A 19,251-nucleotide genomic window follows, 5' to 3' on the forward strand; every position below is an offset into this window, starting at 1 on the left:
CAACACAGAATTCTATACACAGTGAAATTCATAAATGAGGGCCAGATTTTCAGATATTTTCAGACAAGGAAAGCCAATGAGTTTACCTCACACAAACTCTTGCTGAAAAGAGCGCTAGTGGATATAATTCAGTAAGAAAATTCAGTCCAGAAAGAAGTTACAAGGAGTGTGATACAAGTGAGGTCCAGACCACAGCCAGCTCCCGTCAGCCCAAAGAGCTGACTGCTAGAATTTCAGCAATTCCGAAAACTGGTTGTTAAACAGGGTCATTATTCAGCATTCAATTATATACACTTACAATTAAATGGAGTGTTTTTTTTAAAAAAAGGTAAAAAAATCCTCACAATCCATCACTTCTTAATTATTTTACTACAATGTTGCTATTATCTATGCTCTTGAGGTAATTCAGATCTCCCATATCTATATGGTAGAAGTAATACAGAATGGTGTGTCACTGTGCATTTCTTCCCATCTTCAGTGATGTCACGTCGGCAATTTGAGCATTTACACCCCAGAGATCAACAAATGCTACAGATCAGGGTTCCCCTTACCCCCTGCCAAATAAGAGCTGGCTGTTAAATATCAGCACACCACTGAATACAAGAAATAACAGTTTCCACTCCCAGATATATATCCAAGGGAACTGAAAACATATATCCACAAAAATACTTTACACAAAAGTTCACGGTGGCATTATATGTAATAGCTTAAGGGTAGAAACAATTTAAATGTCCATCAACTAATGACTAGTAAATAAAATGTGGTTTATCCATACAATGGAAAAGTATTCAGGCATAAAAGAGAATGAAGTACTGATACATGCCCCAATATGGATGAACCTTGTAAACATCATGCTACTTGAAAGATGCCAGACATGAAAAGCCATATATTACATGATTCAATTTATAAGAAATTTCTATAGAATAGGCAAATCCGTACAGACAGAAAGTAGTTTAATGGTGGCTAGGGGCTAGGGATAGGAGAGAATGGGAAGTGACTGCTAATGGATATGGGATTGCTTTTGGGAATGATGAAAATGTTCTAAAATCAGGGATGCCTTGGTGGCTCAGAAGGTTAAGCGTCTACCTTTGGCTCGGGTCATGATCCCAGGGTCCTGGGACTGAGTCCTGCATCGGGCGCCTTGCTCAGTGTGGAATCTCCTTCTCCCTCTGCCTGCCGCTCCCCTTGCTTGTGCTCTCTCTCTCTCTCTCTCTGACAAATAAATAAATCCTTTAAGAAAGAAAATGTTCTAAAATCAGATACTGGTGATGGTTGCACAGTTTTGTGAATATACTAAAAACTATAGAATTGTACACTTAAAGAGGGGGAATTTCATTGTATGTGAATTATATATATTTTTTTAAGATTTATTTATTCTTTTAAAACTTTTTTTTATTTTTTTATTTTTTTTATTTTTAAAGATTTTATTTATTTATTTGAGAGAGAGAATACATGAGAGGGGGAAGGTCAGAGGGAGAAGCAGACTCCCCGCCGAGCAGGGAGCCCGATGCGGGACTCGATCCTGGGACTCCAGGATCATGACCTGAGCTGAAGGCAGTTGCCCAACCAACTGAGCCACCCAGGTGCCCAAAACTTTTTTTTTTTTAAAGATTTTATTTATTTGAGAGAGAGACATCCTAGGACCCTGGGATCACGACCTGAACCAAAGGCAGATGCTTAATCGACCGAGCCACCTAGGCGCCCCTAAGATTTATTTATTTTAGAGAGATGCGGGGTGGGGTAGGGGCAGAGGGAGAAGGAGAGAGAAACTCAAGCAGACTGTGCTGAGCATGGAGCTGCTGGACGTGGAGCTGGATCTTAGACGCTTAACTGACTGCACCACTCAGGCGCCCCACGAATTATATTTCAATAAAGAAAAGGGACTGAAGAAAGGTAGGCATATAAATTAATATGCAGGCTTGTAAATCTAAATAAACACTGGCTGTTAAATTATCTAATGGGGGGGTGGTTAAAAGTAAGTTGGAATCAAAAAACTAAAACCCAAATTACTTGGAAGATAGAAAGGGGTGGAGATCAGAACTGAAGAATTCTTTTTTTTTTTTTTAAAGGTTTTATTTATTTGACAGACAGAGACACAGCGAGAGAGGGAACACAAGCAGGGAGAGTGGGAGAGGGAGAAGCAGGCTTCCCACTGAGCAGGGAGCCCGATGCAGGGCTCGATCCCAGGACCCTGGGACCATGACCTGAGCCGAAGGCAGACACTTAATGACTGAGCCACCCAGGCACCCAGAACTGAAGAATTCTAAGGATCCTGAAATCTTCACAATGAGCTAGAGATAGTTATTAACTTAACAATGTTAAGTCAAGTATGCACATTAATAATGTAAGAATATCCACCGAAGGAACAGAATTAGAAAGTATAACTTCCAAACCACTCATAAGAATAAAAAGGGAGTAAAGAAAACAAATAAACCAAAGACAGGACAAAAGAATAAAGCAAACACATGGTAAACAGACAAAACAAAACAATGGAAAAATTCCCAATATATCATCATAATAAGAAATAGAAACATGACTAAGAAAAGAAAAAGATTCTCACAGTTTTTTAAAACCTAGCTGTATGTTGATTACAAGAATACATTCACGAGGTAATGACCCAGAAATGTTAAAAGGCTGGGGGAAAATACACTGGGTAAACACTAAGTGAAGTAATGCAATAATAATAAATTTTAAGGCAAAAAGCATTATTAGAGATATAGTCATATACTTTTTTTTTAAGATTTTATTTATTTATTTGACAGAGCGAGACACTGAGAGAGGGAACACAAACAGGGGGAGGTGAGAGAGGGAGAAGCAGGCTTCCCGTGGAGCAGGGAGCCCGATGCGGGGCTCGATCCCAGGACCCTGGGATCATGACCTGAACCGAAGGCAGACGCTTGACGACTGAGACACCCAGGCGCCCCATAGTCATGTATTTTTTTAAAAATTTACTATTATTTTTTAAGATTTTGTTTATTTATTTGAGAGAGAGAGAGAGCACACAGAGGAAGACGGAGAAGCATACATCCCGCTAAGCAGGGAGCTGGACGCGGGGCATGATCCCAGGACCCTGAGATGAAGGCAGATGCCTAACTGACTAAGCCACCCAGGCACCCCACAGTCATATACTTTAGTGACAAAAGGGTCAGTTCATCAGGAAGATATGACCCAGAACCTCTCTGTACCAACGGGAAATACTGCCGCCAAATATATAAGATATGATGAGAAATGGACAAATCCACATAGTGAAAATTTTTAACACATCTCCCTCAGTAGCTGATTTGAGTAAGCTGATGAAATATTTGTAAGGCTATAGAAGATTTGAAGAAGACAACAGTCAAGCTTTTTCTTTTCATCTTCCCTTACATACAGTCTTGGCCTCAAAAGTTCTTCCTCCCTATTGCTACACACTGAGTCAATTGCCAAAATTTGTGGGTTCTCACAGTACAGTGGGTTGGTTCTTTGCCAACGCCCTTTCATCTTTAGCTAGTTCTTGGCTCAGGCTTTACTTGCCTCTTCCCTGAACCACTATAATTGTCTCCTAATTGACCCCCCATATTTATGGAGAATCGCCCAAATGACATGTGGTTCATTAGTTTCATTCTGATGCTATAAATTTTATTTTTGGATTAAGCCAGACTAAAGGTATTGCGATATTTCAGTCACAGTGGAAGTATTTACTATACTGAGCTCTAGTGTGAAGTTATTGGCTATTTGGAGGGATGGTAAAGACAAAATCCTAGGAAACTCTCTCTGGCTGGTATATTATTCCAGGTACATACAGTATTCTCCTTATGAGGAATCTTGGGGGGTAATATTCAGAAATATGTACTTCTCCTGTCCAACCAATTTGCATATATTTTATGGACACTGAATCATGTAACTGATATTTCCACCTTGCTAGGGTCACTAGGAAACTCACAGTCGAATTTGCTGGCCACTTTTAACAGGTATATAAATAACTAATATTTACTGAATACTTGTTTTGAACCAAGCACTGCTCCCAATGCTCCCGTCTCAGGCCAATGAAATATGACCATTATGGGCCCCATTTTAAGATGAGGAGATTGAGGCCCAGAAAGGTTATATAATTGGCCCAGGATATACAGGTAGTAAGATGCCGAGCCAGAATTTGTACCCAGGCAGTCTGGTTCCAGAGTTTATACTCTTAACCAGTATAAACCAGAGTTTATACTCTTACCTTTTTTTTTTAAGATTTTTCTTTTAATTTATTTATTTGACAGAGAGAGAGAGACAGTGAGAGAGGGAACACAAGCAGGGGAAGTGGGAGAGCGAGAAGCAGGCTCCCTGTGGAGCAGGGAGCCCGACATGGGGCTCGATCCCAGGACCCTGGGATCATGACCTGAGCTGAAGGCAGACGCTTAACGACTGAGCCACCCAGGTGCCCCATGACATTACCTTTTTAAGTCTTATGATATGCATGCCTCTATGCTAATCACAGCCCCTGGCTCTATTAATTTCCTATGCATATACTGTGGCTTCTGACCAAGATACAGTAGTAGGGACTATACTTACCTCCATACTCGAAGCAGCTACAAATATCGACAAAACGTATGAAACAGTGATTTTTACGACACTGGATATCAAGCAGCTAAAACCAGTAATCCCTGGGAAACAGGAAACGAATGAGGTGAACCCTATGACTGCCCCTGCTTACCTCCTAGAAAGGGTTTCTAGGCCATAGTGCTGACAGAGTAAACCCAGGTGGAACTCAGTGGTTTTCTGAGTTGAAGAGATGGAGCTACAAGTCTGGGGAGGTCAAGGTAGCAAGAGTTCACAGGGAAGAGTGCCAAAGAGAAGAAAGCTGCACCAAAAGAAAGTTCTGGCTACCTGCTAAGGTTCCCCCTTGAGTCTTCAGCATACACGTGAGGAAAACACCTGAGACCCGAGAGAACCATCCAAAGGAACTAGAAGGAACAATTCCCAAAGAACACACAGGTCCAGTTCCTGTTCCCAACGTTCAGAGTGGCAGGCATATTTCACAAGGCATCAAGTGGGCTTCACCACAATAGTGGGGCAAAATTCATCCTGGACTAACTCTGCTCTGGTCCCATCTAACAACGTTTAAAGGTAATAGCCAAAAGCTATTTCTGAAAATTCAAAATCCCTCAATTGAAACTGACCAAGATAGGTAGAATGGATAAAAACATGGATAAAATGGATAAAAAAACAGTTCCAACTGTATTTCATGCGATCAAGAAACTAGAAAAAACACTAAGCTTGTTAGAGACATAGAGGATGCCAAAAAAGGTCCAAGTCACAGTAGAAACAAACACACTCAGTGCTCATCTCTTGGTTTCTAAATACCATTCTCCAATAAAAGGAACCAGAGTTCTTTAGAGAAATGTTTGATTGCAGATCTAAAACAGGGAAAATACAAGATGATTCTGGAGCATGCTGTAGTACTAGAAAGTAAGGAAGTATTCAAAAACAAAAGAATGAGAAGATGTTGAAGAGACACAGAAGCGAACCTGAAAGAGCATCCAATGGCCCAAACTGGAACAATGTGAGCAATAAAATAAATAACATAGCATTGGATTATAATGCAAAATATCAAATAAATATACATGAGTCCAAAATGATATAAATAAGTGACTGAATAAACTGGGAAGAAAGATAATTTTTTTTTTTAATTTATTTGACAGAGAGAGACACAGCGAGAGAGGGAACACAAGTGAGGGAGAGGGAGAAGCAGGCTTCCCGCCGAGCAGGGAGCCCGATGTAGGCCTCGATCCCAGGACCCCGGGATCATGACCTGAGCTGAAGGCAGATGCTTAACGACTAAGCCACCCAGGCACCCCAGAAAGATAAATATTCTACACAGAATTCCAAATAACAGATGCAGATACTCCCCCCTTTGCAGGAGGTGGAACTTAATCCCCCTTCCCTTGACTGTGAGCTGAACTGGGTGACTTGCTTCCAAAGAACAGAGTATGGAAAGGAAAAAACAGTGTCTTCACAGTAGGAATATCTATCAAAACTACCTTAATCAAGTGATTAAAGTGAAGGTCACCAATGATGTCATGTGGCTATCATGTGCCCTCTAATTTGATATAATAACAAGAACATTTTACCTGCTATTCTTTCTCAAAACCCAAAACCCAGCTAATCATGAGAAAAACATCAGACGGGCGCCCGGGTGCCTCAGTTGGTTAAGCAACTGCCTTCAGCTCAGGTCATGATCTTAGAGTCCCTGGATCAAGTCCCGCATCGGGCTCCCTGCTTGGCAGGGAGTCTGCTTCTCACTCTGACCCTCCCCCTTCTTATGTGCTCTCTCTCTCTCATTCTCTCTCTCTCAAATAAATAAATAAAATCTTAAAAAAAAAAAAGAAAAACATCAGACAGACCCAAATTAAGGGATATTCTGTAACATACATGACCAGGTGCTCTTTAAAACATTCCGGGTCATGAAAAACAAGATGAGACTGAGAAACTCATGGGTCAGAAGAGACTAACAAGACATAACAAGTAAATGAGATCTGATATCTTATTGATTCCTGGGACAGAAAAAAAGACATTATTGGAAAAGCTGTTGAAACCTGTATAAAGTGTGGGGTTTCGTTAATAGTCATGCACAAATGTTGGTATCTTAGTTTTGGGATAAGTGCACCACAGTAAGATAATAACATTGGGAGAAACTAAAACCGGTAACATTGGGAGAAACTAAAACTGGATGAGGGGCATTTGGGAATACCCCGTACCATCTTTGCAAATTTTCTGTAAATCTAAAATTATTCCAAAATAAAAAATATATTCAAAAAACCCAAGTCAAATTTCTTGAGATGGAAACCACTGTATTTGAGATGAAAAATCCACAAAATGAAATTAAAATAGAGTAGACATTTCAGAAGAAAGCATTAATAAATTTGGGGACACAGCAATAGAAACTAAAAGAGGGAAAAAAAGGAAAAAATTGAACAGAGTATCAGTGAGCTGTGGGACAACTTCAAGTGGCCTACTATATATGTAATCAGAGCCCCTAAAGGAGGGAGGGGCAGAGAAAATATTTGAAGAAATAATGTCCATAAATTTTCCAAATTTGGTGAGAAGAAATCAAAGAAGCTCAATGAACCCCAAGCATAAGAAACACGAAAAATACTATACCACTGCATATAAAATCAAATTGCTAAAATCAGTAATACAGAAGAGGTCTTAAGAGCAGCAAGAGGAAACAGTACATATAGAGGAACAAAGATAAGAATTACAACAGAAATAATGCAAGCCAGAAGACACTGGAGCAAAACCTTCAAGGTACAGAAAAAAACTTCAACTTATAATTTGAAAGTATCTTTCAATAACAGATGTGACAATGGGAACAGAAGAGTGTTTTCAATAAATGGTGCAGGAATAACTGGAGACTAACATGTAAAAGAATGAAGTTGGACACTTACTTCACGCCATATACAAAAACAAACTCAAAATGGATCAAAGACCTAAATATAATAGCTAAAACTATAAAATTCTTGGGAGAAAACATAGGGATAAATCTTCATGATTTTGGATTTAGCAATGGTTTCTTAGCACAAAGCAAGCAAAAAAAAACCATATAAATAAATAAATTGGACTTCCTCAAAATTAAAACTCTTCTCTACCAAAGGACACTATCAAGAAAGTGAAAAGACAATCCATAGAATGGCAGAAGATATTTACAAATCATATATCAGATAATGGTGTAGTAACCAGAATATATAAAGAACTCTTTCAACTCAACAACAAAAAGACAACTCAAATAAAAAGCTTATATAATAGACATTTCTCCAAAGATACACACATGGCCAGAAAGCTCACCAAAATATGCTTGACATCATTAGTTATTAGACAAATGCAAATCAAAACCACAATGAGATTCCACTTCACATTCACTAGGATGGAGATATACAGACATGTATCTCTCTCTATATATAGGGAAAATAATAATTGTTGACAAAAACATGGGGAAATTGGAACCCTCAGTTCATACACTGCTGCTGAGAATGTAAAATGGGCGACTGCTATGGACAACAGTCTGGTGGTTCCTCAATAAGTTAAACATAGACTTACCATATAACCAAGCATTTCCTTTCTTAGGTATGCACCCAGAATTAAAAATAGGTGTTCAAACAAAAATCTGTACATACATACATTCATAGCACCACTATTCATAACAGTCAAAAGGGAGAAACACAAATGTATATCAGTGGATGAATGGATAAAGAAAATGTGGTATATCAACGCAATAGAATATTATTCAGCCATAAAAATGTATGAAATACTGATACATGCTACAGCATGGATGAGTCTTGAAAACATTATGCTAAATGAAAGAAGCCAGACACAAAAGGCCACATATTGCATAATTACATTTATATGAAAATTTCAGACTAAGCAAATCCACAGAGACAGGAAGTTGATTAGTGGTTGGTTGTCAGGGGCTTGGGGTAGTGGGTGAATTGGGAGTGTCTGCTTAATGGATACAAGATTTCCTTTTGGAGTGGTGAAAATGTTCCAGAACTAGAGAGTGGTAGTGATTGTACAACACTATGAATATACTAAATGTCACTGAAACGTGCACTTTAAAATGGTTAAAATGGTGAATTTTATTATATGAACTTTGCCACAATAAAAAAAAGCAATTCCCATAAAAGTCTTCTTTTATTCATCTATCAAACATATATTGAACAATTCCAGACAAGCTTTACTCTGGATGCAGGGAATACAGAGAACAATCAGATGTGGTCTTGGCTTTTGAGGAGTTCATGGGCTGGTAAGGGAGGAAAAATATTCTGCAAACAATTAAGTTCAATTAAGTGTTAACATTTTTTTGACATCAGAGTGTGTATGTACACTGGGGGTGGCTGCTTTACCATTGCAGAGAACAGCAATGGTAAGGTTAAGGCTCGAGTGCTGAGTAGGAGTTTGCTGGGTGGATGGCAGCAGCAAGGGAGTCCAGGCAGAGCGCGTGACCTGTGGAAGCTCAAAAAACTGGGGTCCAAAAGCCACCGCTTTTCAGTAACTCTAAACCATTTGGCACATGTGCAGCAGTGTGGACAATGGGCTTCAGGACAGTGAGGTGACAAGTGGGTAGCCCCCTCAATCTGGTCGCAGTAGGTGATACTAAGAAATGTTAGGGTAATGACATGGACCTCACTGAATGTGAGGGTCTAAGAAAGTGTGATGCCACAATTAGGCCACTTGGTGGGTGGTGGACATTGCATGTCCCTAAGGTGGGTCTGCAGGACACTCTGTTCTCAGGGCACATCAAACCAGAATTTACACCCTTCTTCCCCATCTTAGGTATTCTATTTTTAATGATTTTTTTTTTTTTCATTTGAAGTCTACTTCCCTTTTCCTGGGGCTTCCTCTGTTTTCCTGTTTGAAATATGTGTTACTATGGAAATGTCATGGCACAGTATAGTGGCGTTTACAAGTGAGGTGTAAAGAATTTTCAGAACATCTAGAAACACAAGTCTATGGTTTAGGAATATAAACCCTAATGATGTGATAGCATTCACACCTTTAGACACTGTGTCATAAATATAAACACAGCCGGAAATTTGAGATAGCATGGAGGAGATAGTTAAGAACTTTATTAGGATTTATGTGCCCAGATTTTAAAAATATATATGAGAAATATTAAAAACATAAAGCCTAACACACTACTTGGGAAGGACATCTGGAAAAAATGAATGACAGAATGCCAGCATTTACTTATGAATACACACCTCTGGAAGGACCAGAGGGCTGGACACCCCAAGGAAACTTGGAAAAACCTTTGTCCTACTTTGATGCTATAAATATGTTCCCTAAAAATTGCATGTAAATCAACTGTTGGTAAATCGTATTTCTCAAACGTGAGGTTGACTGCTATTTTAAAGATATCTTAACAATGTACACGTTAGTAAAGGCAATTATTACCAGTGGAGTAATGGAAAAAAACTCACTGGGCTGAGTGAAATTCAAGGTCCTTCATTATTATCCTGGCTCAGCCACCAGCTAGATGTGTGATTCAAGAAGACTGACTCAACCTCCCTGGGCCAATTTCCTCATCTAAGCTGAGTTGCAATTCTGAATTTTCACTTATTTGGTTCTTAAAGCAAGGTATAGGGGGACTGGCCCACAGCCTGACATCCAGTTTCTTCTGAGAGGTACAACTTCACACTGAATCCTGGGGATGGTATAGCCAGCAGGCCAGTTAACCATTGTTCTGTGTGTTTTCTCATTCCCACAATCACCCTATGTGTGATCATTCTAATTTTCTGTACCAAATTCTTTATAAAACCTTGTTCCTTACAGCTGTCCTCCAGGAAAGATGGACAGTCTAAGGTGGGAGCCCATTCTCAGTGGTCTCTCCACTTCTGGCCCCTTCCCCATGCCACGAGGCTGGGCAGCCTGAGGGCAAGGGCCCAACCCCCTCTGCCTCACGCAGGCCCAGACCTGAAGGAATTCACTAAATGAATGTTCACTGGATGTTCCCGGAGGAAGATGAGGCAGAGAAATGGGTCTGGTGAAATACCTGAACCCTAGGGGTGAACTTTCGGCTGCTGTTTTCTAACATTCCTGAATCTTCCAAAATTTCCACAATGGGGCAGAAAGAATTTACCACAAGCATTAAACCCTCCTTTTTCTGACTTTCTGTCAATACCCTGGCCTCCCACAAATAATGCAAGCTTTGCCCAGTTCACCAGCGTTGGGAATATGACATGGGCACACATCTTGAACAGAAAGAGCCATTACAGTCTCTGCATCTGTTCTGCTTAAACAGCAATGACACCACGCGTTTGTCTTTTTGGACCTAACACCTGCCATCTAGCCCCAGGCTGAGACCCCTGCCAACTGGCTTCCAGAAAAGGCCATCTATCAACAGTCTTTAGGTGCCACCTTGATAAATCTGCCATCCAGGAAGGACAAAACACAACTGTAATTTGTCTTCTTAAGCAAAAACAGGTTTAGGCTTTATTAACTGGCAAGAGCCAGAAGGCAATGGGTCAGGCTTTTTGCCGATTATTGCCATTTTGTAGAGTAATTCAAGAGCCGTTAGGAAGACTAAAGAAGCAAAGGAAATCGCTATCTATTGAGTCCTTTACTGCATGCCAGGTCTTGCGCTGGGTGCCACCGCTGTTACTTACAATAAGCCTCATATCTAATAATCACCGTCTAACATGCTATATTCTTGCTCTTGCCTGTCTCCTCCACTTAAACGTATGCTCAGGAGGAGGAACACTCTCTTGTCTCATTTATTGCTCTATCTTCAGTGTTTAGAACAGTGTCAGATACACATAAGCAGTCAATAGATATTTGCTGAACCAGCAAAATGAGATAAGGGTTACTATTCTCCTTTTACAGATGAGTAAACTGGAGTGCCCCAAGGGTGCAAAATGGACTGCCCCAAGGCACATGATTTGTTAAGGAGCCAGTACTAACACCTGTTCTTTCTACAGACCAATCAGCTTGACAAATCTATGTACGCCTATAAAAGATGTACATACTCATTTGAAAGTTTGAAATTTTACCAAAGAGGTATATTTGGCATTTTAATGGTAAACATTTTGCTAAAGCAACAACAAAGGACATATTTTCCCAAGATAACAACCATTTCATCTATGGATAGGCATTATCTACACCATTTCTCACTTTACCCATAACATAATTACTCTTCAGACATAAACAAAAAGCACAGCAATTCTGGATTCCATCAAAATAACATTTGCAAACTTTAGTTTTGTTAAGTTACAACATTAAGATGACTAATGATATGTTGCAGAATTCTCAGTGTGGGATACCAAATATTCCCATGTACATCCATGTTGCTTGAGTGTTCCAGTATGGGAGGAGGTAGGCCTGGCACATCACAAGCCACTCCTATCCTAACAAAATTATATGGAAGTCTCAAGGATTCTTCAGAGAATCAGCTGTAATAAAATCCATCTTGAGAATACTCACTTGGTATGAAAGATTGCAAGAATGAGGTTAATTTTACTTGGGAGAGTATTTCCATATCTTTTCCCATTGTCAGAACATACTTGATCCATACGTGCACTTTTATTTACCTAGGATTACATAACAGGAGCATGCCACTCACTGTAACTTCTCATATCACTTTGGCTTTTTTTGTAGGGATTCTGGTCCCTTGCCTTCTCCTCTGTGGCAGGCCGTTTTCCCTTCTGTCCTACACTCTTGCTACCAACACAGTATCACACAGCCTCCATGTCCACCCAGCCAGTTAATTGCTCACAGACCAAATGAGCGGTTTGGCCTGTCTCCATTGCCACCTTTTGGTGCTACTGTTTTATTCTGATGATAAAAGTGGTAACATTTTGGAGAAATTTTTAAAGGAGAAGAAACAGAGAAATTAAGAAAACACTTATAACTGAACCACCCAGACTTAGCACACCCATTCCAGTCATTTAAAAAAACATTTTTGGATTTATATATACTATTTTGTGTACAGTCTTTTCACTTAACATTATAAGCATTTTGCCACACTGTTTTAACAGTTCATAAACATTAATTATAATGACTGTATAATCGTCTATTGTACAATCATATGGTAATTTATTTAACCAACTTTCTACTGTTGGACTTCTGGATTGTTAAGTATAAATTCTGCCCACATTTTAGACTATTTCTTTAGGACAGAGTCCCAGAAGCGGAATTAGAGGATCAGAAGATATAAATATTTTTAAAGCTCCTGATAGATACTGCCAAATTGCTTTTCAGAAAGCAGTTGCCAATTTACACTTTCAACATTGCCAGAGTGTTTTTCTACCAATACAGATCTGTCTAAAGGATAATAAAATTTAAGTGGAACACACAGTCCTCAAGTTATTCATGCAGTTGGAGAGGCTTTATGACCCCAGCACAGAGGCCAATGGCAGAGGTCATACCTATTGCCGGGTATGCAAATAACGAGTTAGTGTGAGCACATGCAAGAGGAGTTCTACCAAAGTGAAGAGTAATATAATTAGATTTCAGACTGTCAGATCGAGGGCCTGTGTCGGTTTCGTCCACTGCTGCACCCCAGCACACAGGATAGTGCCTAGAACACACAGTCGCTTGACAGAAATGTATTCAATTAACACAGACTCTTCTTTCAGATGCGTTTTTTTTCAGCAGCTGTAGGAGTCAGTCACTCCTGGATTCAAGGGAAACTTGACTGGCTGGATTAGAAATACCCTCGTAAAGATCTGTCCAATCCTGAGATTCTATTTCAATTTTAGAACATCAGTTTAACTGAAGGTGATGTGATACGGCTCTCTTTAGGGGAAGAACAAGTAAACACATGTGAAAGGGTACACCCTGGGCACCAGCATGCAAAGAAGTGTATGATTCAGGGGGTGTTGTCACCTCCACAGTAGTCACTCCCACAGGTAAAAACGTAAACTCATCCAACTGCTGCCCGTAGCCATGGAAACTTTGGACCCACCTTCAGTTCATTCTGTTACCACTGGTTGCAACTTTTAACTATTTGCAGTATTGCCCAAATTGTTTCTGAGATATTATAAGGGCATGATATAAGTAGTAGTTTGTGTAATATTATTTTTAGTCAATATGGTCAAGATAAACTAGTCACTCATTCAGTTCTAGTTCACTCTCCTGGCACTGTAAAGATCCCCTCCAATAGTCCACAATTTCTAGATAATAAACTGTCAGACACTGCTGGATCAATATGGCATTAACAACGTTATTGATGGAAAAGGATCAATCATCTGTCATCTTACATACACATCTCATATACATTAGACCAGGGGTAGGCAAACTATGGTCCATGGGCCAAACCTGGCCCACCATCCATTTTTCTCTGGTGTATAAACTAAGAAGTCTAAGAATGGCTTTTTTACATTTTTAAACAGTTGAACAAAATCAAAATAGTATTTTGTAACCTGTGAAAATTATATGAAATTCAAATTCTAGTATCCATAGATAAAGTTTTATTAGGACACAGCCATGTTCATCTGTTTCTGTATTAGCTAGGTCTGCTTTTGCAATAAAATGCTGAGCAGTTACTACACAGACTGTATGGCCCACAAATCCTAAGACATTTCCCTTACAGAGAAAATTTACTGACCCCTTCACTAGATCCAAGGGTCCTTGGAGGTACTGAAGTTTCCCACTACAGATTTTTTACTTCTAGATATTAATACTGGGACAAGAGTGATACAACTGGCACAGTATTTGCAAGGATCTGAAAAGGCAGAGACTAGAGAAGAGCAATACATGAAGGCTGCCTTGGATAGTGTGTAAAGGCCGGTAAAATCTGAGGGCTCTGATCCAACCAAGAAGCAGTTGGAGAACACAGGGCTGCATATACAGTTCCAGCAGCAAAGGAACCTCTTGCTAATTGTGCCACATGGGACCCTGGTGAGACCCAATCCCAAGAAGCCTAGTGAGCCTTGCTGACCAGGTGTTCTGCAAATAGCAGGCTGGCTGAGCAGTGTATGTGATGCAGAAACAGAGTTCCCCAATAGTAGCCCCCTCCTTTACTGTATGTCCTCAAGTCAGTTGGTACCCAGATTGATCCCAGGCATCTCCACTGGCAAATCTGAACTCTTAAGAAATGGATCTGAAAGGAAGGCTCTGGAAAGCAGGTCCCAGGTACACATTCTTCCCAAACAACATTTCAGTGAGGATTCAGAGCCAGGGGCAGAATTCAGAAGACTGAAGAACTATCCATGTTTTTTGAAATCAAACGTTGGTGAATATTTTATTCTGTTTTTGCTCATTACTGGTGGGGCAGATGGAAATAAGGTAGGGAGGCGTGATGGGTGGAGGAAGAATTAGATAAAATCACTGATGGGATGATCTTCCCTGGAAGGTGTCTATTCTCTTGGACTTCCAGCTGTGGAATATAATATTCCATGTCGATTTTGAACCAGAATGGGATAGAAAGGGAGATCAGTCTGAAAGCCAAAGAGATTCATTAATTGACTGTGTGCTGAGCTTGAGAATTACAGTCAAGGTTTGCAGATGGCCAGCTCTCCTCCTGATGTCCTACAGAGAGCCAGGCTTCATCTTCTACCTTTAGGTGGCGCTTACCCTGAGAGAATGGGATTTGGATGTTGTATTTCTGAAAAACTTTCACGACTCCTGAATACCAGAGATAACCAAATTGCCTCCTTAAGACACTTGTAACACTGGCTGCCTCTGCGGAGTGGAACCACTGGTGGCTAAGGGTGGGAGGGAGCTGCTTCTTCTTCCCAGTATGTCTCTTAGATAAAATAAAAACAAGAACACATCCCTTCACGTTGTCCCACCCTGCTTCTTGAGGATAGGAAAGCAACTTGGGGCCAATTTCCCTACTCAAGACTATACGGCTGAAGTTGGGAGCTGGAAAAGGGATCAAAAGTTAGAGAGTTGTAAGTTGAATAGAAAATCCTGACCAAAAGGGAGGGAGGTATGATCCTGAATTAGAAAACAAAGCACCAGTATAACAGAGGAGAAAGAGCAAACTGATAGAGAATAAACAGAGGTGTGTAAGAAAAGCCAAGGACAAGAGCCTGGGGCATGACGATAGGTGGATTCTTGAGATTCAAGAAACCTGTGGGGCAGGTGGAAGTCCAAGATGTAGTTCAGGGTAAATTTTGTGTCAGCGATGAAACAGATTTGGTGGGTGGGCACATAAGGGGTACTGTTTTGAGAACTCTCCTGTCGGGGGATAGTCCTAGGAGATCATGTTCTGGCCTGGGGCTTAGTGATTCTGAGCATGTATGGATAGTTTGCCGTGGGATGAGTGTTAGGGCAGAAATTTTACTTCCCCAAATCTGAGCCATCTTAGGGTCTATTATCATTTTTTCTTAAGATTTTATTTATTTTTTGGGGAGAGACAGAGAGAAAGCAAGAGAGATAGCCCGAGCTGGGGAGAGGGGCAGAAGGAGAGGGACAAGCAGACTCCCCGCTGAGCAGGGAGCTCGATGCAGGGGCTTGATCCCAACTGAGCCACCCAGGCACCCCGGATCTATTATCATTTCATTGAATATTTTCTGGGAAGCCTTGCAAATGGGCAATTGGTTTAGGTAGAGCCATAGTTCAACCCAACCAGTACTCAGCACATGATCTAAAGTAAAAAATTAAGTCCTTTTCATTATAGCTACTAGTAACAATTTGAATTCACATTCTTGATTACCTGCTTCCGGTTGCTGTGTCCAAACCCTGTCTGGGCCAACAATGCTTCTGGTACCCTATGATCCAGCATGGTCTTTGTCCAGCATCTTTGGAAGGCTCACTCCAGCCCTGTTCACAGGACAGGAATAAGTCCAGAAATAAGTTCTCTCAGGTTAGAGATAAGGCCTAGAGATACTGTTGTAGAATCCTGGCCCTGGCCAAGGAGCATACAATTTTCCACCAGTTACCACTGAGTCTAGCAAGGATTAATATGAGGTTCAGCCACAAAGTTGCAATAGCTGGCTATGGGGGCTTTGTTCCAGAAGGGCAGTGTCTCTGGTGGCAAGTGCTTGTGGGGAACCAGGGCCTCATCTGATGTAGATGTAATGGTCCTGAAACGGAATGCCTACAAATGGCTAAGTAGGTAGAAGTCTATAAGCTGTTGTTTGGTTTACAAGTTCTTTTGCACAAGATCTTTTATTCGTGGGATAAGGTCTAGGTTTCAGGGTGCTTCAAAACTAACAGCTATTAGTAGGGAACTTGTCATTTTTTGAAGGGGATAGAGACAGTGAAAGAACAGAACTAAACATAACTGTGTTGAATAAATAGTGTTGGGCTTCTATCAACCAATATGGTTTACTAACTTACTAGTTAAATAATAGGGACTGTTACACGTAAAAATCCTTGGGTAAAACACAGACATTGGCTAATCCTGTGAAATGCTCTTTCTACCCTTTCCTCCACTGCACCTCCATCAGGCATTTCTGAGATGTTTCCAGTCTATGTGGTATTACTTGGAATCCACTTGGGAAAAGTTCCATTCCATAAATCCTGGCGGAGAGGCAGAAAGAGATAAAGGAGTCTAAACTTGCAGAACTTGTTTTGGGGGGGGTTGATGGTCAAACTAGATCATCAAATAAGTGACTTATTATAAACCTATCCACAGATTCGGGGAAAGCAATTTATAAACTAATGGCAAGTTAGGGCAGAGAAGAGGAAGCAAATTATCCCAAATTGTTCATCTTCTCCAACAAACACCATTATCTTCCTCCCAACTTTGCTATTTCAGCCAACAGTGCCATCATTTTCATACCGATGCAGGTTCAAAGCCTCATGCTATTCCACCTGCTTGGGAAGCTTTCTCTAATTTCCTAGCCTCCTGTCTCACCTTTCTTTATGGATCCAGTCAGGAATCATCTCATCTGGATGTCCACCCAGCCGGCCCTTGGTGATCTTGTTTTATACCTTCACACGGTCAATGCCCGGCAGTGTTCTAAAAACTGCAGGTGCTCAAAAACCACCTGATGGTGTTGGCACTAGTTACTAAAAACAGGCCACTGTGTGGGAATCAGCACATAAGCAGCAGACTCCCTCAATTCAAGGTCTAGAGTATCACCTCGTCTTCCTCCTCACACATCGCGGCCTGGGCCTGAGTCCCCTGGCTTATATTTTCTAGGACCAAATCCTCCTCTTCCAGCAGAGGGGATACCCAAATGAGTGGGGGTCCAGAGCACAGGACTCATGAAACAAATCCAGCTCTTCTGTAAAAGACAGGTCTGTGAGAAGGTGAGTACAGGTGGCCAACCCCTGTGTAATGAGGGGTTCCCACTGAGTCATTTGGGCTGGATATGCCCTTAGCAATGCTCACTAGGTCAGCATGCCACTGCCTTCTGTACCATATGAAGCAGGCTGGAACTGTACCTATGAAGCAGGCTGGAACTGTAGGCCTTCTTTTGGGGTCCTCCCAGAATATGCCTTCATGGGCACAGAAGGACTCTGGGAGGTCCTGTTCCCACCTTTCAGTGGTATGATCCCCTTAGGCAGAATGTTGAGAACACAGGAACAGGACAGCCACAACAAGCTAAGGTTTGGGCAGCAAGGAGACCCAAACTTTAACAAGCAAAAGAAATCAGGAAACAAGTAAGTACCAGAAGTCAACAGGCAAAAGTTCCTCAAAATTGGAAGACGGCCCAGTAGTCCAGCAAGGGTAACTAGGAGGGTGGTAACGTGGGAAGGAGCGGGTGAAGACTGAAAATGGATGAGCAGCAAATGAAGGTGCCTGTGACGCAGCTTTCTAGCTCAGGCTCAGCTACCTCACATTCCTTTCACCACGGGGTGAACCAATCCTGAGCTGCCCTGGGGGGAAGGCTTGTTGATGAGGATGCCTGCAGAAGCTGGCTGGCAGGGTAGTGGTTTTGGGGATGGGATACAGGCAGAGGTATTTCCCCACCAGCTTCACACTGGAGATGAGTCCATGTTTCAGAACTTGTTATCTTTTTCCTTACACACGAGCTATTTTTCCTAGTTTCCTTTGAAAGATCAGACTGAAAGTCAAATCTCCGAGGTTTAGGTTCATCCTTCAAAATACCTGATATAACTTTTGCAGAAACTTTCCTCATATTCAAGTTTTCTTTCAAAATGAGTCTAACGGTTTCTTTATCTAAATTTAACTCTTCGGCCATCATCCTCACCGTCAACCGCCTGTTTGAACAAACCAAGTCCTTGACCTTCTGGATATTTTCATCCGTCCGGTGGGTGACTGGACGACCACTCCGGGCGTCATCTCGAACGTCTTCCCGCCCTTCTTTAAATCTTTTGTGCCAGTCGAAAACTCGGGCCCTTGACATGACTTCATTCCCATAAGCTTCTTTCAAAAGATGGTGGGTCTCACTTGCAGACTTGTTCAATTTCACGCAAAACTTGATACTAATCCTTTGTTCTAGATAGCGGTCACTCATTCTGGCACTTAAACAGCATAGGAAAGTGAAAAGACCACAACTGTTAAGGGGAAGAGAGTGGAACCGATCTCTATAGGGCTGCAAGTGGAATCATGTCGCTATTAATGATCCTTCAAAAGCCTCACCAGGGAAAAGTAATTGCTTTTTTGAGTTTTCGCCCGAGCTTCCGGTCGAGGCTGGGGAAGCTCGTCCCGAGAAGCTAACAGGGCCGAAGAGTTGATGCAAAACTGGGGAAAATGAAATCTCCTGCACGTCTCCGTTCACCTGTGCACTCAGCTCTGCGGAGAGTGTGTAAATCTGTCAGCAAGGTCTTCCCGATTCCGCGGCCCTTCAGAGTCTATGGCGATTTCTGCAATAGAGGCCTAAGTGGTGGCAACGTAAGCAAGAAAGGAGAGATACGCCGGTGATATAATGT

The 19,251-nt window shown here is 41.3% G+C and overlaps 1 protein-coding gene across 7 annotated transcripts in view; it reads right to left on the reverse strand.

Annotated features, from left to right (window-relative positions):
- GVQW3 (GVQW motif containing 3) overlaps nt 1-19,093 on the reverse strand; it is a 43,798-nt gene extending 24,705 nt beyond the window's left edge. For 3 of the 7 annotated variants that reach the window (XM_027578696.2, XM_035722993.1, XM_027578694.2), the window contains exons 1-2: nt 17,267-18,865; nt 16,121-16,227 (exon numbers count right to left, since the gene is read on the reverse strand). In XM_027578696.2, coding sequence (XP_027434497.1) covers nt 18,204-18,836 — 633 coding nt within the window. In that variant the 5' untranslated portion in view covers nt 18,837-18,865 and the 3' untranslated portion in view covers nt 16,121-16,227; nt 17,267-18,203. Of the gene's footprint in view, nt 1-11,470; nt 14,898-16,120; nt 16,228-17,266; nt 18,866-18,961 lie in introns of those variants that run through there. The other 4 variants (XM_027578693.2, XM_027578691.2, XM_027578697.2 and 1 more) reach the window with 4 other exon arrangements.
- Nucleotides 19,094-19,251: the final 158 nt, after the last annotated feature.

The sequence above is a fragment of the Zalophus californianus genome, chromosome 11 (genome assembly GCF_009762305.2).
Source record: "Zalophus californianus isolate mZalCal1 chromosome 11, mZalCal1.pri.v2, whole genome shotgun sequence".
Classification (NCBI taxonomy): Eukaryota; Metazoa; Chordata; class Mammalia; order Carnivora; family Otariidae; genus Zalophus; species Zalophus californianus.